The 24,722-nt window shown below is 30.9% G+C and overlaps 2 protein-coding genes and 1 long non-coding RNA gene across 6 annotated transcripts; 2 read left to right on the forward strand and 1 right to left on the reverse strand.

Moving 5' to 3' along the window:
* Positions 1–712: 712 nt before the first annotated feature.
* LOC143189961 (uncharacterized) lies at positions 713–7,151 on the forward strand. Its single transcript, XR_013004122.1, has 3 exons — positions 713–873; positions 929–1,104; positions 7,034–7,151. It is a non-coding gene; the product is annotated as an uncharacterized LOC143189961 (long non-coding RNA).
* Positions 7,061–14,056, forward strand: LOC143189960 (uncharacterized). Of its 3 annotated transcripts, none has more exons than XM_076393977.1 (8): positions 7,061–7,264; positions 12,392–12,490; positions 12,548–12,574; positions 12,644–12,814; positions 13,384–13,485; positions 13,541–13,573; positions 13,637–13,774; positions 13,830–14,056. In XM_076393977.1, the coding sequence occupies exons 1-8, from the start codon at positions 7,198–7,200 to the stop codon at positions 13,868–13,870; spliced, it is 678 nt and encodes a 225-aa protein (XP_076250092.1). In that variant the 5' UTR covers positions 7,061–7,197; the 3' UTR covers positions 13,871–14,056. The 3 variants fall into 3 exon arrangements, with proteins under 3 accessions (XP_076250092.1, XP_076250091.1, XP_076250094.1); XM_076393976.1 differs by lacking the exon at positions 7,061–7,264 and adding an exon at positions 9,763–9,925; XM_076393979.1 differs by lacking the exon at positions 7,061–7,264 and adding an exon at positions 10,584–10,721.
* Positions 13,948–24,471, reverse strand: ana3 (rotatin homolog anastral spindle 3). 2 transcript variants are annotated; one of them, XM_076393975.1, is made up of 26 exons: positions 24,297–24,471; positions 24,045–24,232; positions 23,707–23,993; positions 23,367–23,649; positions 23,175–23,315; positions 22,887–23,114; positions 22,438–22,827; positions 22,130–22,388; positions 21,832–22,031; positions 21,518–21,777; positions 21,294–21,459; positions 20,919–21,228; positions 20,658–20,861; positions 20,288–20,570; positions 20,040–20,230; positions 18,695–18,964; positions 18,394–18,644; positions 17,327–17,477; positions 17,079–17,266; positions 16,714–17,021; positions 16,192–16,385; positions 15,847–16,062; positions 14,979–15,794; positions 14,715–14,926; positions 14,397–14,664; positions 13,948–14,322 (listed from the first exon to the last, which is right to left on the reverse strand). In XM_076393975.1, exons 1-26 carry the CDS (start codon positions 24,337–24,339, stop codon positions 14,057–14,059), a joined length of 6,573 nt encoding a protein of 2,190 aa, XP_076250090.1. In that variant the 5' UTR covers positions 24,340–24,471; the 3' UTR covers positions 13,948–14,056. The 2 variants fall into 2 exon arrangements, with proteins under 2 accessions (XP_076250090.1, XP_076250089.1); XM_076393974.1 differs by having other exon boundaries at positions 23,172–23,315.
* Between the last annotated feature and the right edge of the window lie 251 nt (positions 24,472–24,722).

A 24,722-nucleotide genomic window follows, 5' to 3' on the forward strand; every position in this document is an offset into this window, starting at 1 on the left:
TTCTGCAGAGTAGAGGAAATAATAGGCTGTACACGCCATTTCCTTTGCAAATTGCGTGCTGGATTTGGGCAGACCATTAAAATCTGCGGTCGAACTGGAGACCGAGGTATGAGACCTTTTAGAGCCAAGGGATAGGGACTTTATCGATTTGGAGGCGATAGGCGCGAAACTCCTTCTTACGGTGGAACAGAATAGCCTGAGTTTTGCTCGGGTTAATCTGAAGCCGCCAGAATTTGTACCACGCTATCTATTGCGTATTGCGTCGGGACATGCTGTGTGGGAAAGATTGTAAAGCGGGAAATCAGCCATATAAAGGTTGAATAGGGCTGGGGCTAATGGAGCGCCTTGCGGTACTCCTGCAGATATTTGTTTACGAGAGGAGACTGCGTCACCGATCCTCACCTGAAAGGACCTACCATCCAAGTATGAATCTATCAGGGATATTAGGTAGGTAATTCGGTAGACTTAATTGTTTAGCTTTAAATATTAGACCGTGGTGCCATACTTGGTCAAAAGTTTTCGAGACATCTAAGAATATGGATCCTGTTTTTCGACCTTTTATCATTGCCTAGTGATAATTGTTGCTACGACGCGGGCAGCTTGATGAAGGCATGAATGTTTAGCACGGAAACCGAATTATTCGTTTGGAATTATGTGATGTGCGTCTGTGAAATCGTTTAAGGCGTTTAATATCGCCTTTTCGGCAAATTTGGAGAGTAAACTAATCAGACAGATTGGCCTGTAGTCAGAAGGGTTAGACTTGGCATTTTTTTAGGAAAAACAGCGACAAGCGCATGTTTCCAGGACTTTGGGAAATGCTTTAACCTCAGGATCGAGTTGATAATGTTGGCAAGTTCAGATAGTTGCTTGCTGGTGAGGTCTTTTAAATGGTTTATTTTTATACCATCTAGGCCTGGAGCTTTTTTAGAGGACAGACGTTTTATGGAGAGCTGAAGGTCTCTGGGAGAGACTAGAGCGAGACGTCGTCGTGATGGTCATGGCCTGGAACCGCATGGTACCAATCTACCGGCGTTGCCAACCTTTGAACTTGTTGGTGAATGCGTGGTGGCCTAAAGGGTCGTGGCGGTCGCCACATAAGTTTAGGTAGGTATTAATCTAAATTGTGTATATATATAGTAGTATATAAAATAAGTGTAGTAGATAGGTAAAACAAGGTTTTTGTATATTGTTATTTAATTATTACAACGATTATTATTTACATATTTTATTTTAAAACAATTTTTGTGTTTAAAATCTGTTTAATTATTTTTTAATTTTTAGGGAGTTCCTTATTTACTTTCTGAAGTCGGTTTAATTTTTTGTTAAAATTTTTTTTTCTCCTTCTATTATTAGATATTTACTCAAAAACTATTGCGATAGCCGCGGGTTCGAATCCTGCTAGGGCATGATCGTAAATTTATGTTTGTGATTGTTTAAAATTTGTGAATGTTCTAGGCAAGAGTGTCAAATCCGACAAGGAAAATGATCTCAGTGACGCCAGTAACCAGGCTGGGTAAGACCGGATGTCTTCTGGAATGATTTCTAAAGTTAGTGACTCGCCGAGTAGGTAGGCTTAATGCTGAGAACCGTGGTTCGGAGCCCACTAGCTCAGGTAAAAGTGCAGCCCGTATGAGAAAAAACCCGAATAAAGAAACTATTATTGAAGATAAGAAACGCTTCAGACTCCGGAGTCCGCTACTTAGGCTAGGTGATTTGACAAATTTTCCAAACTAACTAAAACAAAAAAGGCTGTTGTCTCCGTTCCGAATTGAACCCGCGACCTCCGCCTATGAACTTAACGTTCTAAACGGTACACCATAGAAACAGTTGCCTCTATTGTTTCCACGACATCTGATATGCTATAGTTATTGTTTAAAAGCCAAACTGAATGACTTCCAATTTTCCGTCACATCAGCTCAGCAGTAATACTATACAGAAACATCTGATTATATTAGATAAAAAATATGTGAAATCTTTGTACGTGCCTTTGAAATTTATATAGATATATACAGCAGAACACAGAACCTACTCCTTTCTCGAAGTCGGTTAAAAATAGGAATAAAGAAACAGTAACTGAAAATAAGGGGCATTTTAGGACCCGGGGTCCGCACCTCCAAAGTGCAGTAACTGCGGTGAAATTCATACCTCAAACTTCATCAATTGCAGCTGCCGCCCTGCTCCGAGAAATCTAAAAATTCCGACCGAATCCTGCCCTCCACGAGGTTCTACTACAAAAAGGATAGAACCCCAGATCGAGACGGTGGAACCGCCTTTCTCGTCAGAAAAGGAGCCAAACACAAGCTTCTACCCTCGTTATCAGCAAACAACTTCGAAACAACCTCCATTATAATCGACATCCAAGAACGTCTCTTCGTGATTACATCGCTGTTTAGGAAATCTTGTGCATTCAACTACACAGAATACCGATCACTCGTCGAAGGAAATTTTCCAAAAGTAATAGGTGGCGACTTTAACGCCTACCACCCCACCACTCCAGAGCGAACCCTGCAGGAAACGTCATCGTACTTCTAAATACAGATCTGGTCTACGGTTTTGCCATGCCAGATGAACCCACCCATCACCACAGTTCAGCTTCTCAAGGCGTAGCAAGAGTGCTCGATTTATTTATTCTTCAAGACATAAATCGCTCTTCCGAAGTTCCAGTACTTTACGAACTAGACTCTGATCATAGTCCTGTCCTTCTCAAACTCGGAAACTGCGTCACCACACAAGTCCCACTCACAAGATTTGGAAAAAACCCGACTGGAAGAACTACCAATCGCTTTTCCTGGAATCCGATCCAATATCGAAAATTAGCACTCCAGAACAGCTCGAGGAAGCCGTACTCAAGCTCGTGATATTCAGTCTGCTCACGAATCTGCCACAGTCGAAATTTCATCACAACTCCAACCGCATAGAAACAACCTTCCCGCTTCCTACTCGATCCTGCAGAGAAAAGGGAGGCGAAAAGAACATGCAAGAAGGCCAGGGAGGCCGTCTCGGCCTGGCGAGCGATGAAATGGAATTCATTTCTCGCTGACCAAAGACCTTCTTTCTGACATGTCTCCAAATGCCTCGTGGGAAAAACGCACAATATCATCTCCCCTTCCTGAAGTCAGCGGTTACAGGAAATTTCGCAGTCGCTGACCAAGAAAAAGCCGAGCTTCTCGCAGAGACCTACGAGGCCCAGATGAAATGCCTTCCTTCCACAGAAAACACCAGACCTAAAGACAACGACACTGTCATCGACGAATCCAACTCCATTAAAAGACCAGTCACTCCAGCCTTTCTTTTCAACCATCTCGTATCTTCAAAGTCTCTACAGACTATGATCAGCAAACTTCAAACCAAAGAATCTCCAGGTTTCGACGGAATATTGATCACCCAATTAAAAAAGCTCCCACATAAACAGCTCGCCAAACTGGCAAACACCATTGACTCCATCATGAGGCTACAACATTTCCCGGCGTCTTGGAAACACGCACATATAGCGTTTATAGCCAAAAAAGGAGCAATGCACTAAGCGTCTCGCAACTTAAGATCGGCACCGCAACAATTCCATGGCTGGATAACGTCACGTACCTAGGACTCAAAATCAGACAAAGCAATCCAGAAAGGTTCGGGGATAGCAAACCTGCTATCTTCTCTGATCTGTCCTTATTCTTCTTCAAATCTCCATCAAATGCTTATTTCACAAGATGTTAATTCTGTCCAAACTCCTCTACGGATCTAATGCATAACTCAAAATTATTACACCCAACCAAATGAAATGTCTTCAAATTTTCCAAAATAAGCTCGTCAGGAGAATCTTAAACGCTCCATGGTTTGTCAGAACTGACACTACAGAAATCAAGCACTTCATTTCTCAATCATTCCACAAATAACAACTCAGCTCAAGTTCTTCTGAAAACGCGCTTGTTCGCGAGCTGGTCGACATGCTGGGAGCTTGTCACCGCTAACCTCCCCCTTTTCCAGACTGAAACGACCTCATCCGTCACTGCAGTCAGAACTTTTGCCCCCATATGGCAGTATCCAGTCGTGTGTTAACTCAAGTTCGCGAATCAATAGTTGGTTTCACTATTTGTTTTTTCGCCTGGTCCCTGATCCTTGTGCCCAATAACAGCTGGCCTATTAGCGAGTGCCATATCTCCAAATTTAATACAATAGTAATATGCAGAGACAATCCCACATAACCCACATAATAAGATTTTTTGACATACACTGTTACTCTCTTCACAAAATTAGATGAATTATAGATGCAGACCGTTATTCTTGATTTTAAATTTCTAATCTAAAACCCCGTGATGGTTTTATAAAGTACTCAGAAAACACTAACACTAGCACTACTAGCCAACATACATCTGAAGGTGGGCACATGATTTAATAGATTCATACATTGTCAACCTTGAGTCTAAATTTGACATCGACATGACATGACAACAATAGACATATATATGCAATATGTCTATTGCATATATATATATATATATATATATATATATATATATATATTCTTCTTCTTTCCTTCTTCTCTTTTTTTACACGGAGATCTTAACACGCACCTTCTACTTTGAGAATCTACAAACCAGGGAGGCCCTACGATCTCCAATTTTTTTATCTAACTCGATTGGCTGCTTACTCAACACTGCCTTACCAACATATATCTTTGACTTCGGAAGGATATTCATCTATAGATTTTTCATTTTGTTCCTTTTTTATTTTTCCTTCATTATAATGGACCACTATAGGAGATCCTATAGTATGATCCATTATGGGGCAAGCAATCATTTTCTCTCTGACAATATTAGTAATTATCCAAAATATACATATATATTTAAAAAGAGTGGGATTTATATAGAGCTTATTTTCAAATTCTTCAATTCATACCTGGAAACATCAACGTTAATATTACTCATTTAATTAAAAAAATTAAGGAGGCAGCATACCAGTCTATTCCTACAATAAATAATTGCACTTTACAGAAGACTCCAATCCCATGGTGAAACAATAACTGTAGATCACCTATAAAAAAAGCGGTTTAGAGCACTAAATGCCTTTCGTGTCAATATGATTCAGGCCAATTTAATTGAAAACAAAAATTGTAGGGCTATAGCTAGAGACGTACCATTGAAGAAGCTGAAAGATAATCTTGAATATCCTTCCTTAAATCAATGTCTTATGATTCAGACTCAGATTCAAATTCCTATTAGTAGTGTAATAGGAGACTGAAGGATTTATCTAAAACCTAAATCTTTGGTATTAATTCCGAAGATAGATAGACCACTATTTCCGAAGGAATGGCCAACAGTTACTCTCCTTCCTTTTCTGATAGATATCTTAGAAAATCACAATAGAAATCAGGATCTCCCTTTTGCCAAATATAAAATTGCTCATGTTATAAATTAAAATAAAAAGGCTATATTTGTTTAAATAAACGTCTTTATTCGACAAAAAAATACTGGTTTATTGGTCCGACAGGTAAGATAGGGCAATATGTTTCAGTCAATGCACCAAGGGAGTCCGTTCTAGAACCATTCCGTAGCGCTGCCCTCGCTAATTTATGCTGTCTTAGTATCTAGTTGTTGCACAGGGTCGCATCTTAGATTTAAATGCTACTCCTTACATAATTGAGCATCCCAGAATATTTCATGCAACTTTATAGTCATAACCCATCTCAGGGTTTAAAAACTCTGCCAGCAATTGACAATCAATAAAGTTTATTTCGTGCTAGTAGAAAATAACAATATATGATGATACATGTCTATTATCAATATTCATTAATTATTCGGACATCCCTATTAAAAAGTATAGTGATCGCCTATAATACATAGGCTTGACAGTATATAGGCTTCACGAAAATCCATAAATCTATTATTAGTATCGATATTTTTTATTCCAATATGTAGATATATGATTTCAAAAGGTATCAAAAACTGATGTTTTTGCAACAAATCGAAATGTGTATATACCTAGAACCCTTTTAATAAATAGCGTAATAGCGAAATAGTTCAAACAATTTTGATTCAAATCTCAATTATAAAAATAGGAATTAGGCAGAACAACGATACAACTATTTACAACATATAAATACTATAGATGTTACGGTTCTACCCGTGTGCATTATTTTTTATTATATTTTAAAGTATCAAGCAACTACTTTTTACCAACTAGGATTTCTCTTGTATTGGCCTAGTGCTTAACGTAGGCTTCGAACTAGGATCCTCGGCATTAAGCCTACCAACTGGGCAATGACCAACTTAAAGACCATCCGAATCTTAGTCAGTCTAATGTGACTGACATGATTTTCCTTGTCGCATTTTACACTGTTGTCTGTTGTCTACAGACATTTATATTTACAGTCACAAACCTGTAGTTATTCTGCTAATATACTGCCAAAAGCAGTTTGTAAAAATGTAAAAATTAGTTCTCGGAGCGGATTTTTCTGAACTTCTCATTTTACACTAGCTAAAAAGAGACAAAATGCTGTCTAATGCATCCGAACATGTAACCGAATCGATCCATAAAATTCTATTTGTATTGATACTAGTCGACCCTGTTGTCAAATGCCTACAAAATTCTTCAAAACATTAGGGTTAACAACTAGAGATTACAAATCGACAAACGTAAATAAAAATCCCATTTGCGGCTATATAAATTTTGATGATTTTTGGTTGTTTTATTGCTAATATTTTGCTTCATTAAAACGTCTATCTATATCAGATTGAAATGCCATCAGATATTCTATAATGGAGTCAGCTTCGATAAGGCCACGTTTTTGTTGACAATGTTCTCTAATAATTGGTTTATTTAATTCCTTGAAATAGTAGGTGAGTGTCTGGTTTGGTTTGATTTGTTGGTTTGCCAGAACAGACTCCTTCCATGCTAAAGATAGTCGTCCTTCAGCCCAGATATTATTAAACATATTAAAATGACATAGTTAAGTGGCAATGGGGTTTTTAATATAAAGGCTCCTGATTTTGAAGATTTTAACTGGTTCAGAGCAGGCTTTCTACTCCTAATACATCTTTTTCAGTGCTTATCTCACTAACCGATGGTCTGTGTACATTTACCGGAAGTGACGAGGATTCGACAAATCATTCTCAATATCCGATGGGAGTTGGATCAAGCATATGAAAGACCGAAATTATCCCATTTAGTTTTCTTTATTTTATGGATAGAGGCGCTAGATAGAGTGGAATGGAAGCTCTAGGACAGTTAGATAGTAATCACTATCATGGAGATTTGCTGACCTCGGGAGAAAAAGGTACTAATTAACACACACGCTCCAAGCCAATGATGTCAGTAACAAAGAATGGCTTGGAAAACCAAACACAGAAATATCCTAAAGGAGATACTATGGCTGACTACACGAATTGATTGAAAAATGCGTTTCGAACCATCATTTTACACTAGTTAAAAAGAGACAAAATGCTGTCTAATGCATCCGAACATGTAACCGAATCGATCCATAAAATTCTATTTGTATTGGTACTAGTCGACCCTGTTGTCAGATGCCTACAAGACATTTAATTAAGTTTCGTTACTTGTCAGGTATATAGAGTCTTCTGCCATGTATTATGACTAGCAATAAAAAGCGAATCATTTAAAACAATACCAAGCACGAAATGTCATGAATATGTCCAATGAACGAATTATATGAAGTATTGTTAACGAATAATAATCGCAAAATCATCCACTTGCATGACAACGCTCAGCTCATTTTACGACGACGAATAATACCATAATAAATGTATTAAGCCGCATCGGGTACATTTGTAACCAATTTCATGTTGAAACCGACAGGCTGCACTTCTCATTTTGTATCATTTCGTCGAAATGTGAATAAGAAAAATTGTTTATTCAGTGTATTGAAAATGTCTAAATTTGTACTGAGTAAATCACACATCACACAATAATTTATAAAACTAAGTGAGCATTTGAAGTCGGTAATTAGCATAACTGTGTTGGGGCGACTATAAATAAATAAATCAAATAATTATATTTAAACATACATTTTAGGCCAATCAAAATCTGGCAACGGTGTACCGCAAAATGCTGGCAGGCAATTTTAAATCAGAAGATAAATCCTTAAATGTTACATTTGAAATGATATTAGAACGGAAAGTTAGTGATTAAAACATTATTAAAGAAAGTTATTTAATTTTAAGCAGTGTTATCTAAGATTTTGTGTTAGTTTCGGTTATTCCCGTGTTAATGGAATTTAATAATTCCATTATGTGGCCAGTTTAAATAAAAAAAGATTAAGAATTAATATGGCCACGTAAAGTTATATTTTACATTTTTTCTGTTTTCTTTGCTTACAAGATATTTACGTTTTTAAAATCAGCTTTTTATTTAATTAGATATCTGGTAAAGAAAAAGAAAAAAATGTTCTTGCTTAAGGACTGTTATTAATTGATGTAGTTCTAGAGAATTAGTATATCATTGTACTGTAAAGTTTGTTAATATTTTTCTGTAAATTTTACTAGTATTGACTTCTGATTAATTTCAGGTTTCATTAGTAAATGTATTTCTTAACAAAAGACTAACCGAATAATGCAGGTAATTAACACATTAATCTGTGCATCCAGAGTTAAAAAAATTAATATTACATAGAATATTAACAGTTTCATATTTTAAAATAGTTTCATAGAATTTTAATATCTCATTTGTTGGTTCCCACGTGGTAGACAAAGACTATCTGCAAGGGCAAGGCGGAAGAATGGAATAAATAATCAAAGAACAATGCAATTGTATTTGAAATTACTATGTGTCTAGATAATTTACATAGATGGAACAGGACAAATAGAAGAAGTGATGAACTATTAACACTATATTTCTAACTATGTAATTTTAATATTGTAGATAAAAAAAAAGTTTGCATATATTTTAATATATTTTAATTTACACACATTTATTATTTTAATTAAGGTTCTGATCATTTCTAATACAAGTTTTTAAGAGAGAAATATGATTAATTTAATAGATTGTGGTCGAATTTCGATCACAATATAATAATATTACAGTTATTAAATATGCCTTAATTTTAATTAAGTCCCCTTAATCGCTACACGTGTTTTTTAATTATTACTATAGATAATGAGTATTATTTGATGTCATGCCATGTTTATCAGATACTTTCATGAACCATAACGCGGGATAATATTTTAGAGAACTTACATTTTTAAATATTTATATCCAATATAACTAATGGTATAACAAATATGCTTTTACTTTATTCTCTTAGCTAAATTTAAGGTCTTCAAATATGACGCTAAATTAATTGTATCTATGTAAACATTTTAAAATCGGAAATATATCAAATCATATTTATCATATTTTTATTCATTTTTACCTAAATGTTTTGCTAAATGATTATTTTTATTAATTAATGTAGTGTGCAAAAGGGAACAATATGTATTTTTGCTCATTTATCATCATATATTAAATATTCTGTATATTCTATATATTCTGTATTATCTTATAATAATAATTTTGTAACTGTAGGCATAAAGTGTTTTCCCTCAATAACTTGACATTTTGATTACATAAGTGTTAATTGCATATACTATTATTTTTATATATTTATTTTATTTTAAATTTATTTTTCTCATTTAATTACAATACGCATAGCGTGAATTAGAAATACAAGTACAAAAATTTGGATCCAAACTAACTTCCGTGGAATGGTGGACAAGTCGTATTTGTAATAAAACTAAACGAATTATTAATAGTTTATTTAAGTGAGTGATGTTAATCGATTATTGGTATAGATCAAAACCTCATGGAAACTTAATCGAATAAGAGTTAACGGTGCTGTCCTGGTCGAACCACTGCAGCATGTTTTATTGGCAGAGGTCCACCTTTGTGACCATTGGGTTTTCCAGAAATATTCAAACCCTATTTGGAAGGACTATAAAGACAGGTATAAGAGATCCGACACAAATTGTTATTAGATTTGTTCTTGATAAAAGGTGTATGTTTTTATATTCATTATTAAAGTTATGAACACCACATTTTATTGTTTATTAAAAATTAAAACATTTAACATTAAAAAAAACATATCTAAAAAATTATTTAACATATGTATTCTATCAACTTAATTATATTTTTTTGGATATTATATTTTCCTATGTAAGAAATAATATATTTACATTTTGTTAGTTCTTAACATCATGTATATTGATAAACTCCAATCCATAATTTTATATCACTCTGGCAACATTGCTTGCATCATTATTAGGAATGAAATGTAATATAATAGTGCTGTTCCACTATAAAATATATAATCGAAATACATCGATTACTGTCAAATTCATGAGAAATGGATTATAGCGAATGAGATATTTTTACGATATATACAATTGGGTATACATATCATATATTTTTTTAAACATTGAATTAATATAATTCAATAATAATAGAAATAAGCCATAATACTTATTTCTTACCATAAGGATCGATTGTTTAGCCATAGTCGATATATTTATATCACAAATTATTTATTATCGAACAACATTATTAAATACATACCAATTGCTAAAACCGCGGGAAACTCGATTTTATTCGAAATTCAATGAACATAGTTCCGTTATTCAAAGGTCTCCCACGGTTTTCTACCTGTTTAAAAGTATAAAGATTTAAATATAAGAAAAGTTCTTAGTACAGTTCGGATACAGAAGTGACCAACAATATTAACAAAATGTCTACAAAATATATGAGTAAGTTAAATTTTGTTTTTGTAAAGGTACAAATATATTAATAGTTTCAAAATATTCCAACCGCAAAACACAGTATTCTCTATATTTTGTGATTCGAACCATCACTGAAATAGTAACATAGCAAGATTATTCATCTCAAAAACTTTAGTAAAACCTTATTTAGAAAATATTATATTCTAGATATTTAACAGAACATCTATTATTTAAAGCTGCATACAAAATAAAATAACCTAAAAATTTGAATGCCAATTATTTTCCTGTTATCTTACTTTAGTTGATCATCTAAATTATGAGAAGTTCTTGTAATTGTTGTATATCCAAAACATTCAAACAATTAATACACAAATTAATTTATCATTCATTCTTAATCTGATAAAACACATAATTAATCCTATTCTTAAACTGATAAAATAACATAATATTGATGTTTCTATTATTTAGGGTGGTTAATTTTAAGTATGGATACCCTTTAATTTTTATTATTTGAATCATAGAATTATCAAACTTATATGCATATTGATGATTGATGTCAGAGATGTTAAATAACAGGAATTTAATAGCTTTTTTTTTATTAATTATCTCAACTCGGTTTTGTATAAGTCTATTGAAAGTAAAAACGAATGGTAAATAATTCTAATTTCGCATTTCACCTTCTCTTTTTACCGTAGACTTATTAGTAAGTGTTATTAACAAAACGCTGGTTTTATGATCATTAAATTATTTATTTTATATTTATAAAATAAAAATCAATGTTATTAAAAAAATGTACTTGTATATGCAAATAAAAGATTATTTTAAAACATTCTACCCAACTAAGTAATAATTTTGATGAAAATCATAACTAGTATTTGAAAGATTTCCTTATTTATTGATCCTAGGAACTGTAGCAAATTATTTATTAATAAACTACAGTAATAACCAGGTAAAGAAATTTTGGAAGAACTTTTACAGCCAAAGGGGCATTCTCCTACATCATCATATATGAACGAAATATTCTTAATTTCTAAAATGAATATATTGCTTTATTTTGAACAAATACATAATTTTTCGCCCACTTTTTATTTTAGTAGTATACGTGACGTTCTTCATTATTTTCATTCAACGTTTATTTTCCTGAAGTTACACTGAGATTGTCGTGTAGTCACTTCATTCAAAATCTAACAAAAAATTATAAAATTGGCTTTTACAAAAATATAATACTTTTTAACTATCACTCCTTTCAAATTTATTTATTTATTTATTTTTAAGACACGCAAGTCGTATATATGTATAATCTAACTAAAATATTTCTATTGTACTATATTGTTTTACATAGATAAGTTTTGTTATCGTTTGGAAGATTTTGTTTAATATTTATCAAGGGAACTATTTCAATGTAATGTATTATATCGTATATTAAATATTTTTGTACGTCGTAGTTATTCTAAAAAGGCGATTACTTGAAGATTTGAAATGATGTAATCATATCATCTAGCGGTTTAACTCCGTTGAGCTTATTGACTTAAATTAAGTTGAGATAAGTTAAATTACGATCTTACACCTGACTTAATAACCAATCCATCTCTTCCTGAAATAGGGCCACAAAGAACACAACTGCAGTAGCCATTTAAAAGAAATTACTATTTATAAATAATAAATTCAATCCTATTAACCAGATGTATATATTTTAGATGCCCAGCAAAAAGCTTTAAGGAGTAGACAATTAAATCCATGCGATCCGTTATACTGGAAAAGTCGTGGATATCCTGACAGACCAATTAACTGGAAAGGTAATCATTAAATGAAAATATTATAATTAAATTTATGATAATATATTTATTTTTTAGAACTTTTAGAAGAAAACCGTAATAAAGGTAAGTTTAAAAAATTAAGGGTATTAAGGTTAAAAGTCTAGGTAATAATTATGCATTATTATGAAATAGAAGAATGTTATGATCAAGATGAGAATTGCTATGATGAAGATTATGATGAATATGAAGCTGACTCATGTGATGAATTTTTTGAGAAGTATGCAGACTTTTTAGACGAATATGAGGACTGTCTTGGGGGAGGTGCATTTTATGATTATTATGGAGATGAAGATTGTGATGAAGGTAATTATTATTAACTGATTTACAAAAAAAACACTAGAGTAGCATATTGAAAACAAGAACGCGGTAAGATATTCAGTTATCATAATTATGAAGACCAGGAGTTATTAGTTATTTGGTCTTAATTTTAATATTATGAGACATAGCTATAATTTATGCTTTCAAATTCGATAGTTTTAAAATTGTTAATATGTATTATGTTTGCTTTTTAATTTGACCAATTTCGTTATTAAAATCCATCTCCATGAAATAGAGGAAGAAACTTATACTGGCCACGTGCCATCATCTTAATGTATAGCCTCAAAATATATATTTCTATCAATACTATATTGATCCGTTATCAGAAAAGAAACTTTTTTCTTTTACTGATTACAATTTTTCTCAGCAAACACCTACTAAAGAAAAAAAATTATAAGAATTTACCTTAAAATGTATAGCAATATCCTTTATTTTCTTAAATCATACATGTACTTTAAATAAAAGCAGTATTTTATCATATTTTTCAATAATCGGACAACTCCATAAACTTTGGCAAGGTAATTGCAGTTAGCTTTTCATTGTATACATTATAGATCTACCAGAAGTAATTTTAAACGACTGTAGACGATCATTTCCACAAAATACTTTGTTCTGGACTAGTCGTGGATACCTTAAGAAACCATCAAATTGGAAAGGTAATCAAATCAGAAAGGTAAATTTTTCACCACTATAATTTATTTGTATTTTTAGAAATTTATGAAAAAATGAATCATTACAGCTCTGGTAAGTTAAAAAGTATTTTAGATTTTAAAATATGTAATAATTATGTATTATAAATATATATAGATGATCAAGATGAAAATTTTGATTATGAAATTAAGGATTACGATAAAGATTGTGCTGATAAAAGTAACTACAATAACCGAAATAATAGTTTATACTGGCGACTGAAAGGTTACAAATCTAAACCAGGAGACTGGAAAGGTATTAGTTATTTTTCTAAATACATCTCGTTATTGTTAGTTGTTTTCCTTTTTAGAGCTTCTGAGACTTACGTCCTTTAAATATTCTTCGAAATGAATGCAACTTTTAGGTGAAATGAAATTTAACTTTCAGTTGGTTAACTTTACGATCTAGTATTTTGTTTAAAATAAAACTTTTAAATTACTATATAATATATTATAAAACTAATGTAAAAATAAGTAGTTTTAAAATGTACAATGTTCATTATTGTTAAATCAGGATAATAAATATCAAATAGGGTAATTATCTTATTTTATTCGTACCCCTTAAAATATCCAAAACAATTTGAACCATGTTTAACATTTCTGATTCAAATGCGCCATCAGTGACTCCCAGTAATTTTGATTGTTTTAATATATTTTCTAATTTTGTATCAATCTTTGCTGATTTGAATATTAATTTTGCTTTTTGGTTGTTGGCAGCTAGAGTCCATATTGTTAAAACTGTTGTTTTCTTTTCTTTTATAGTCCCAGTCATAATTTTAGTTTGCAGAATATTTAGGAATTCACCTAAAAATATTAAAAACAAAATTAATTATCAATGTTTACAATAACAAATTAACACATAAAACTAGATAACTCACCAGAAGACAACAACCTTGCTCTATTAGGCTGATAAAAGGCAATGTTTCTCAACACTAACAGAGCCATTTCTCTATTGATAAGTTTATTTGACGACGTTAACGATATTATGATTTCTAAAATGTCTACTTTAGCAACTAACGCTTGCCCTTCCGGATATCTTGTAAAAGAATGCATAAATGTTAACCACAATAATTCGACTTTATCCCAAGGAGATTGCCTTTTAGTTACAGCTGGATGTAATTTAGTAACAGCAAGAAAGAGACTACTCTGAAACGCAAAATATTACAATTGCGTTATTAGAAAATGTTTATAATTACTTTTGAAAGTAGTACTCTGCATTCCAATAAATTAGTACAGTTTTGAAGAACGTCGAAAGCCAAACTAAGATTTATTAAGTTATGCGTTTTGCTAATTTGATCCATTTCTTTATTAATAACAGCTATGATTGCATGAAGTAAGGATGTGTTGCTGGGCGTTTTTGTTGGACCAGAACCAGGAACAGCGCTAGTTAGAGATAAGGAACGGCAAGCTAAAAACATTTAACGTTTATATGTTTAAATCATAAAATAGCGTTTACTTGCCTTCTTTGCAATCCTTTGTGTAAACAGAAAGAAGCCGAAGAACATTAACAATATAGATTTTCTGTATTAAAAACCATATCCATAACTTATGAATAATGTCTACCATGGACAGATTTATAGCCACTAATTTTACTTGTTTACAATCAATCATAAAATTAGTTAAAAGTCCTATAAGCTCATCTAAATTTTTAAGCACTGGACAAAGTCTCTTTTTATCTTGTATGTTTCTAATGTTTTCAGCTGATTCTAAGCTCAAATTAATATGATAATTTCTAAGTTCTTTGATAAGCACTTCCATGAGGCCATTTCTCAAAGCAAAATTCTTAGCCTCTTCAGATAAGCCTACAATACTGGCTAATGCTAAAGTAACTGTAGATTTTTTCTTAGCCCATTGTTGATTTTTATCAGTTTTTATGCTAGCAATTTCAAATAAAAAAAATAGGATTTTACATAATTCTGATCCAGCCAGAAGAGTGTGACCATCGCTGCTAACTAGGCTTACTTCAATCTCCTCACCTTTATACTCATTTTTCGGCGACTCTATAAATTTTCCAAAATATACTTCTTCTAATATATTTCTTTTGTACTTCTCAAACTGTTGGGATGAGTTCTTCTCTAAATCAGTTGATCTACGTGTCGGTGGGACATTTTCTATGTTGTCATTAATGAATGACATCGTTACTTTTCGGGGAATTGTTACAGTATTTAAAATAATCTTCAAAGAATATTTTGATTTAGGATTAGAACTTTCAAAGAAACTATAAGATTCAATTCGCAGAAGTGAAAGGAAAAACTGTAAGGCAGCTTGTTGTAAATCTAAAATTAAATTTAAATAATAACAGGAAATGTCTTGATTAATTTTACGTACCATTAAATTCTAGACAGCTTAGTGATTCGCACAAACAATCGAAAAATGCCTCAACATCAATTGCCATTATACATTCTATAATTGTATTAGCACTCTCAACACTTTTAATGTTGATGCCATTTTCTTCACTTAATTGTTCTAACAAAACTGTACATAAGTTGAAAATTTCTGTCCAAAGCATGTTTCTGAGGTACATTAACTCTGGTAAATGTGTGTCTGAAATTAAACGAAAGCTTTGAAATGTTAAATATTACAAAAATAATTTATAAGTATACATTAAATGTTTCAATAAAACTAATTAGTTTGAAATAAAAGATGGAACCAAAATATCAGTAAAGTACATACGGTATAATTTGGAATTTAATAATTCAAGCATGACAATAAGACACTCAGAATGAAGTATTGTCCTTAGGCAATCAATGTTTAAACAGCTAATTTTTTTCAATATACTGCACACGTTGGTATCCATTTCTAAAATGTTGCAATAAAAATCTAATGATCTATTATCATCAGCAGACATCATAGGTTTGCAAAGTGTTCTAAAAAAATTATAAAAAATGTATATTAAATGGTAATATAAAAAAATGACATTATCCCACGTTCAGTACAAACTCCCATTTCCGGAATTATAAAACAAAAATCCTAATAAAATATGTTGCACGGATAGATGTATTGTATTTCAGAAATAACTAATTAATAAAAAATAATAAAAATATAATTAATAATTAATTAAAAAATTAATAAAAAACTAATTAATCGAATATTCAAAAAACCAGGTATTATATTTAAAAAAGCCTATTACATTTTCATTTCAACTTTACTAATTTTAATGGACCTGAATATTATATGCATTAGGTGGAATATTACCTAAAAATTGGTATAATTAATCTTCTTTCTTGTAAATTGAAACATATCGAATCGGGATCCAATTCTACCAAATTATATAGAAACCCACAGAAGGCATTAATAAAACCTGGAGTTGTTATATTAATACATGTTTCATTAGACTTGCTGTTTGTGGAATCTGAATGCTTAGAGCTACACGGGTCTGGTATACGGACTTCTGATTTTGCTTGAGAATAATTAGACAGGGAAAAAAATGATGAAAATATAATGTCCACATGATTATAAAAATCATATTCATGAACTAATGATAAGATATCTTCTTTGGGATTCTAAAAAAATTAAAATTAAAACATAATATAATACATAAGTAGTGCAACCATCTCAACCTGGTCTTCCGTATCATTAGACGTAATATTCAACCGAGGCGACAGCTTATTATCTCCTATGAAAAATAAGTTTTTCGTTACATTTGTTAACAATAGTGCTGCATTTTCTCGGACAATCGATGCCTCTGAGTAATCGATTAACACTGAAAAAGCCAGATCCCAAATGTTACCGCTATGGAACTGTAAATCTAAAAAGTTATTGAAAATGTATTTTGAAATAATAATATGAGCTGTTAAATAACAAATACCATTTATAATATTCTTAACAGACTTTGGTGAAATTGCTAAATTAGTAAACAACTGTACAGCAGCAGCTCTTAGCACAACATCTCTACTCGTCCACAAAGCCAAAATGCTTCTGGTAAAGTTGAGATCATCAAAAAAACAGTTTTCCCATTTCTAAAAAAATTATATATGTATATATGTTACGTCGGGCCACTGGAAACTTCATCACACACGTAGGGTGAGAAGTTTTTATTTTCAAGCGGTGGCAAGTAGTTATTTAAAAACCTTCTTTCGTTCATTAGTGCAATAGTGGATCCAACAAAGCGCCATTTATTATTCTTGAAATAAAAAATTTTCTTACATAAATTAAAACTGACCCATTGGGTTTTGAATCTATTCCTTTAAGAGGAAGAAGGGTCGCATTCATAGGTTCGGATATTCAAAACATCCCGTAATCTAATCTACTTAGATTGGACAGAGGTTTACATTTCAGGGTATACAACTAGTAAAGGCGGACTGAAGTACCACAGTTGCCTAGGCGTAAACTATTGAAATTTAGAAACATTGAAGCTTTCAGAAAATATTCTAGTCGGCAAAATCATCAAATGCGGACAAAAGTTTGTAGTGAAGTATGATTACTAATGGTGATTTGAAGTAACTCAGTTGCTCAAGAGTGATCTATTGAAATATAAAACACCAAGCTTAAAATGCCACTTCATAGTCTGTATTACAAGGAATTAGGACAGAAATACTATTGTTTAAAATACCAACCTGAAAATTGTGGGAAGCGATTTGATATTAATAAAGAATGCTGTCATTCTCTTCAGGGGGAGATGTTACCTTGTACAACTGATACAATATTGGTAATGTCATCACATGTAGGGCGAAATTTCTTTTCAAGTGTTTTTTTTTCAGATGGTAACAAATGTTATGAACACTTGACTGAAGACTGCATAGTGGCAATATTGTTACTGCCTAGGTGGATCCAACAAATCGCAACTTGTTATTTAACTATTTAAGAGTGTGTTCATTATTACTATTTATACTAACAATATATAGTATATCCTGAAACCATAAAATAATATCTAACCTTGTTTTTTGAATGTTGAATTTCGCCAAGTATATGATTTAATACTAAAAGGATATTTCTGGATATACTCAAGCCCATAACAGATATTGCAGCAGTTGGCCCCTTGCCGCAATGAAAGGCAGTAAGTAACTCACAGAGGCTTGATATCAGCTGAGGTATAGGTTTCTCTGGTGTGGAATCAGGTATACAATTTGTCCACCCTAATGATGCTGTTAAATGAACTAAGCATGATAATAGTGCATCCAAATAGGCTAAAAATAACTTGTTAAAGTTTATGAAAGCATTCAAGGCTTACTATTACCTAAATTATAAAAGTGTTGAGTATTATTTAGTACTAAGTTATCTGTAATTATTTTAATCAATGGGTTCCAGCCAATATTCGTGTGTTTTTTGCAAACGCTTACATTATAATGATCCAAATAACGATGTTCTCGAAGAACACAAAGTGTTATAAGATTCAAAAATTCTTGGCTTAAGTTTTTTACTTCTTCATCCTTGTTACAATCATAAATCAACAAGTCCAACAAACAATGTTGAGGGTTTTTTATGAAATCCGATATCCAACAATTACCTATTAAAATTCAATAATAAATTAAATTAGAAGTGGTAACAGACACAATGCAATTGGCTATTTAATTTTATTTTTATTTACAATCCAATAACAAATATTAGTATAGAAATTATTAATTCATTGAATTATTTATCCATAGATCCTATAAAATTTCAATTTTTTTTCAAATTATTAAAATGACTTACTTTCCACATATTTCTATCAATTAATTTCTGATTATTAACAATTTTTTAAAACCAATTAAAATTTAGTAAATTTACTTACTATTACTAAATGTGCCAAATTAATATATTTGTCTTAATAACCAAACGAGTATTAGAAAGATATATAGGGTTAATTAGAAATTATATAGGCTTTTTCAATGAGGATAGGTCAATGTTAGCAGCCTGTGGTGGCTATGTTGTTTTAACGACAGTCTATTTAAGTTGTTTATTATTCAGAATTTGATGCTAAAACACCATGATAAGTACACGATTAAGCAGCTTGTGCAAATGATAAAACTTTAGTAAAAATGAGTGGGATCCCAGTTTTGACCCAACGCACATTTTGGATAAATAGTGTTATGAAGAATTAATTGTCAAATATGAAACAATGCCAAAAAGCTACTGTTTGTAGACGGTATCGTAGTTGTATCCATACTTTTCATGCCATCAACAGTGTGCCTATTGGAACACATATAAACATGTGGTTCTCTCTCTCTACGTTTCTCTCGCAGAGATGATATGAATTGGCCACCAAGATCGTGTGATAAGATAATATTAGACTTTCTCAGGTCAAAAGCCTATACCTGAATATAAGCAATCGACCGATGGCTGTAGAGATATATAACCATATCAGCACACAAGTTCACAATCTATGGAGGAATGATTGAAACTTGTACCACTAAGTTCTTTGAGAGAACTTGTGAGAAACAGGATCGGATATTTAAATAATGTTATTATCGATATATAAGGACAAATAAAAAATCCTCTTAACAGCTCTTTTCGTTCTATTTCAATGTCGACTCGTCCTTATTGGAAATCCCTATACTTTATAATTTTAATTATAATCATGAAAAGAAAAATGCATATTTTACCTTCATTTTTATAAAACGGAACTAAACAAATCAATACTTTGAAAACAGAGCTTAAAAGATTAATATCTTCCTTGCTCGAAGGGAGTATTTCTAAAAAACGGACAAAGGTTTTTTCCCAAGGATGCGCAAGTAATTCGCCATAACCAGAATCGTTGTTTAAATTACTGATGTTGACAAAAAAATTCAGATACCTTAAACAACAATATTATAGAATTTGTGTTTTACAGTTTTATTATAAGCCTACTTACGACACTAAAATTGGAACTGTTTCGATTATGGCATTATGTGAAGTTGCGTTTTGAATAACATTAAGATATTTTTTAACACAGTAGTGTATAGAGGACAACTTTATATTGTTTAAGTTAAAATCAGTGAGTTTCAATATCTCTGCATCATTAGCTGTGTAAATGTCATTGCTATTCAATAATTCTACGCTCTCTACGTTTATTAGATTTTGAATTCCTCCTAGTTTTTCTATATTCCATTGAAGCTGTATTGAACTTAAACTCCATTTATCTTTAACTATGGCAGCTAAAATATATTAATTTCCTCTTTTAATTAGATTTATATAGTATATTTGAATTGAAGGAGTTGAACATTTTAATATTTTATACTTACAATAAATATCTTCACCTAAATGTGTACTGCTAGACATATAAAAAATACACTTAACCGGCAATAATAGATGTTTACTGAATATAATAGGTATAGCAAAATTTGCCATTGAAGGCGACCCATTTATGAATTTTTGAAAGATTAATAGAAATAATAGCATTGCACCATCTTGTCTTATTCTATCATCAGTAAAAAATAAAAATATACCTAAAATGTGTTTTTAAATTTCATTAGATCACATTCAATTTGTGTATATTTTCATACCTCTCAACGTATAATATAGTACATCAATATTTGTACTCAAACTATGCCTGACACTAGAATGGTAAAGTGAAATACTTTTTAAAATAGATATTATTGGAATAATAGAATCAGGATAATCCCTAAAATCTCTCTCCATAAGGCAAGTTTTCATTATATCCAAAATTATAGTTATTCCATCAGATTTCAAAAAAATCTCATGTAATAAATGATCTTCCATCATCACGCTAACCTGATTTAATGCTGATCGCCTTATTACTGGCTCCACATTTGGAGATTTCAGCACCTCTAAAACTTGATTCAAACTACTGGGCTAAAATTGCGCAAATATTAAAAAATTAATACCAAAAAATATTAAATTTAGAATTATAAACTTACTTGATAAAAATGCTCAGTTTTTCCAATTTTATTTATATCAGTAATATTCTTAATACTGAATATATTTGATAAGGCTTTGTCGTAAATTGTATTCAATTTTGGAAGAAACTCCCTAGAATTTTCTTGTGACGCCATTAACCAACATAGTCTGGAAAATGCTTCATCTCTGTTAACAAAATTAAATAAATACATAGCATTATGAATAATGTATATAACGATCTGACCTTAATTGAGAATCACGTGAATATAACAACTGAATGTTACATTTAAGCATCACAATGTCAGGTAACAATAAAGACCGAGAAGTATCTGGATCTACTAAATTAATTATTAGTCGACCAAGAGCTGAATTATTATTGGCATAACAAAGTAGAAAAGGTAAAGCAGGAACTAGTACTTCCAAACATTGCATCCAAAGATTTTTAGACATAATCTGTTTACTCTTCAAAATGTACATTAAAATATCTTCTGCATATTGTTTAACCTAGAAATATTGAATAAACGGACTAAATTCAAAATAAATAGAATAAATAGAAACCTTTTCATTATTTAGTCCAAAGACAGCAATTTCTGTCAAAATATCCGAATGGAACAGAAAAAAAATTTGGGTTCCTGATTCTTTTGGTGATGAGAGATTTATTTTTGTCCCAATATTGTCCATCACTTTTTTATGGCATAACTCATACACTTTTCTCTGTATTCCAACATCAAGATGACCTAATAGCTTTAAAACTATATCTAAAAAATGAAAAAGTACCATATAATTTATATTCAAGCATTATCTATTGTTGAATTGAATGATTTAATAAACACATAAGAAGTAAATAAATACATACCATGAGCTCTTCTAACGATGAACTCATCGTTTTTACTAAATGAATATAATTTTCCAGAAAATATATCAATAACTTTTTCTATAAACCATTCACTTTTATGAAATAGTAAACTAGGCAATGCAACTTCAACTAAATGTATACACTCAGTTAAAATACCAGGATTATTTTGAAACAGGACAGTACTAGTTAATCCATCACATACCTGTCTAACATCTTCATATTTCTTTAAAACATCTTTTTCTTCTGTTGTACTAAAAGCCTAAATATCTTTTAAATTACCTTAAGATATGTAGATTAATTAACTATACCTCATATTTTAAGACATATTCTAGAAAACAATTATGAATACTTGGAAACAAGCAGCCTATGCTAACATCCAAGAGGCTATTTGATATTGATGTCATAAAATTCTTAGGTAAAATATTACTCCTTGAAGGCTTAATTTTATTAATCCATAGGCTACATATACTTAATAAATATAGATATGTTAATCTATATGTTGTATTGGTTTCTGAACTTAAGGATTCTATTTTAAAGAAATCTAAAGTATCACCAAAAATTGAGAATGTATTAGTGAATTCTCTGAATATTTTTAAATGTTCTAAGCCTGGATTAGCCTTCCATAAGTTATCTGTGATAGACTGGCATAGTAAATAATGAAGCTCAGTTAGCAATTTTAAGGCAGTATTGATTCCAGGCTAAAATAATAATTATAAATACAGCATCCTATATGGTATTATCATATATGATACTTTACTTGGTTAATATTAAGTTTGCATTCTTTAAGTGTTTGTTTTTTTAGCATTAAAGCTTTCAAAATAATATTCATTGTCTGAAAGCAATAGTATGGTATGTGTATTTGATTTCTTTGTAATGCTTCAGTTTCTTGAGATGATTCTTCAATGTAATAGTCACTGTTAGCTGTGCTATTTTCACTTCTATTAGATGATATTCCAGTATTACTCTCAATTATATTTGATATGTTCTGAAAATCAACCATTTGATTACATACCACTTAAAATATAAATTAAAATATTCATACTACATCAATTTTCGTGTTTTGCATACATGGAATATTATTTTGGCTTATTCTTTTTTGCAACTCTTTGGTTAACTGATATAAACAAATCAGTATAATGTTAGTTATTTGTGTTGATTGGCAGGTTTGAAGATACTCATAGAATATCTAGAACAAAAAGTAATACATATTTTGTAAATAATTCTATTGTATTATTACCAAGACTAGACCAGGTCTTTGTAAAAAAATTTCTGCAGGAAAATCATGTAATAAAACATTTTTAAAAAATTCACATGAATGGAATAATGCTGATGAATTGTGTGAATTCCTAAGGGAGTTTTCAACTGATTGCAACACATTTCGATCAGTTTCTATAAGGCTTTGCCATTTTAGAATCACATAAATATTAGAAACATTTTTTAACTCATCTTCCTCAATATATATTTTATAAGTTTCTCCTTCCTCTTCATGTTCCTCTAATCCTATCTCAGCTTGACCTTGTCTAATAAAAGAATGAGTTAAAAAAATATAGATATAAAAAGGAAAATAGAGAAAATACCCAATTTGTTGTAATAAAGATGATCTTTGTTGAACATATCCTTGAATTGATGTAGCAGTACTACCTACAATTGGAGATATGTCCTCTTGTGAACTTCGATGACTTAAAGGAAAATAACATCTCAGTGGCGGAATATGTTTACTACTATCTGTTACATTAAGTAAAGTTAGTTGTACTTCATTCAATTTAGACATATATTGAGGGTTGATATAAGTTTTAATTTTGTCTATTTCTAGTTGAATTGAACTTTTTCCTAAGTGATTCACTAAGAGTTTCCCTGTATCTGACTACAAAAATATGTAAATAAAGTATAAATAATGAGCGAATATACAACTAACCTCAATGATTTTTATAATTAAATTTAAAACATGCATCTCATGTGTACAGGGTTCAAAAAGAAACCAATTAAATAAATGTGCAAGCATTGCCCGGGATTTAGCCAAGTCATTATTGAATTTATATCCATCATCTAGTTTTGATACAATATAAAAAAGGGCTCTTTCCCTTATTTCTGGAATTGTATGGGCTAAAATTTGTTTTAATATACAAATGTTTATAAAAATAACGTTTATTTGGCATGTGTAATTTACCTAACTTTTCTATATATTTAACGTTTATATATTTTTCGCACATAATACAAGCAATTATAAAATATATCTTTTAAAAAATAGTTAACAATACTTGAGACAATACAAAACGAAACTATAGAAACATGCCTTTTGTGATTTGAAATTCCTGGTAAATAAACAGCTGTCAACTACTTGAAATTTACGTTAATAGTATGAGGTTATATTTACTTATTTATAATATATTATATTTGCGTTTTTTACATAATTAAAATATATAATTGTTATAAAATAAATATAAGTAATAAATTAGTTATGTATTGAATATATTTGAGTTAATAAATATAATTATATAGTCTATAGATAGGCAACTAATGATACTAATCCAAAATATATTTAAATCCTTGACATACAATTGGCACTACATTTAAATTTTTCATAGAATTATGA

Source organism: Rhynchophorus ferrugineus, unplaced genomic scaffold (genome assembly GCF_030347505.1).
Source record: "Rhynchophorus ferrugineus isolate W39M unplaced genomic scaffold, kcgeb_rfMv2 rfM2, whole genome shotgun sequence".
NCBI classification, from domain to species: Eukaryota; Metazoa; Arthropoda; class Insecta; order Coleoptera; family Curculionidae; genus Rhynchophorus; species Rhynchophorus ferrugineus.

What these genes read in the sequence shown, in the direction of transcription:
- LOC143189960 (XM_076393976.1), top strand. Translation starts at nt 9,841, where the DNA reads ATGTTTTATTGGCAGAGGTCCACCTTTGTGACCATTGGGTTTTCCAGA. An exon ending in AATGAATCATTACAGCTCTG is followed by an intron (nt 13,574 to 13,636) that starts GTAAGTTAAAAA and finishes AAATATATATAG; the next exon opens with ATGATCAAGATGAAAATTTT. An exon ending in TAAACCAGGAGACTGGAAAG is followed by an intron (nt 13,775 to 13,829) that starts GTATTAGTTATT and finishes TTTCCTTTTTAG; the next exon opens with AGCTTCTGAGACTTACGTCC.
- ana3 (XM_076393974.1), bottom strand. Translation starts at nt 24,339, where the DNA reads ATGTGCGAAAAATATATAAACGTTAAATATATAGAAAAGTTAG. An exon ending in AAAGACCTGGTCTAGTCTTG is followed by an intron (nt 23,316 to 23,366) that starts GTAATAATACAA and finishes TTTTTGTTCTAG; the next exon opens with ATATTCTATGAGTATCTTCA. An exon ending in TCACGTGATTCTCAATTAAG is followed by an intron (nt 21,460 to 21,517) that starts GTCAGATCGTTA and finishes TTTTGTTAACAG; the next exon opens with AGATGAAGCATTTTCCAGAC.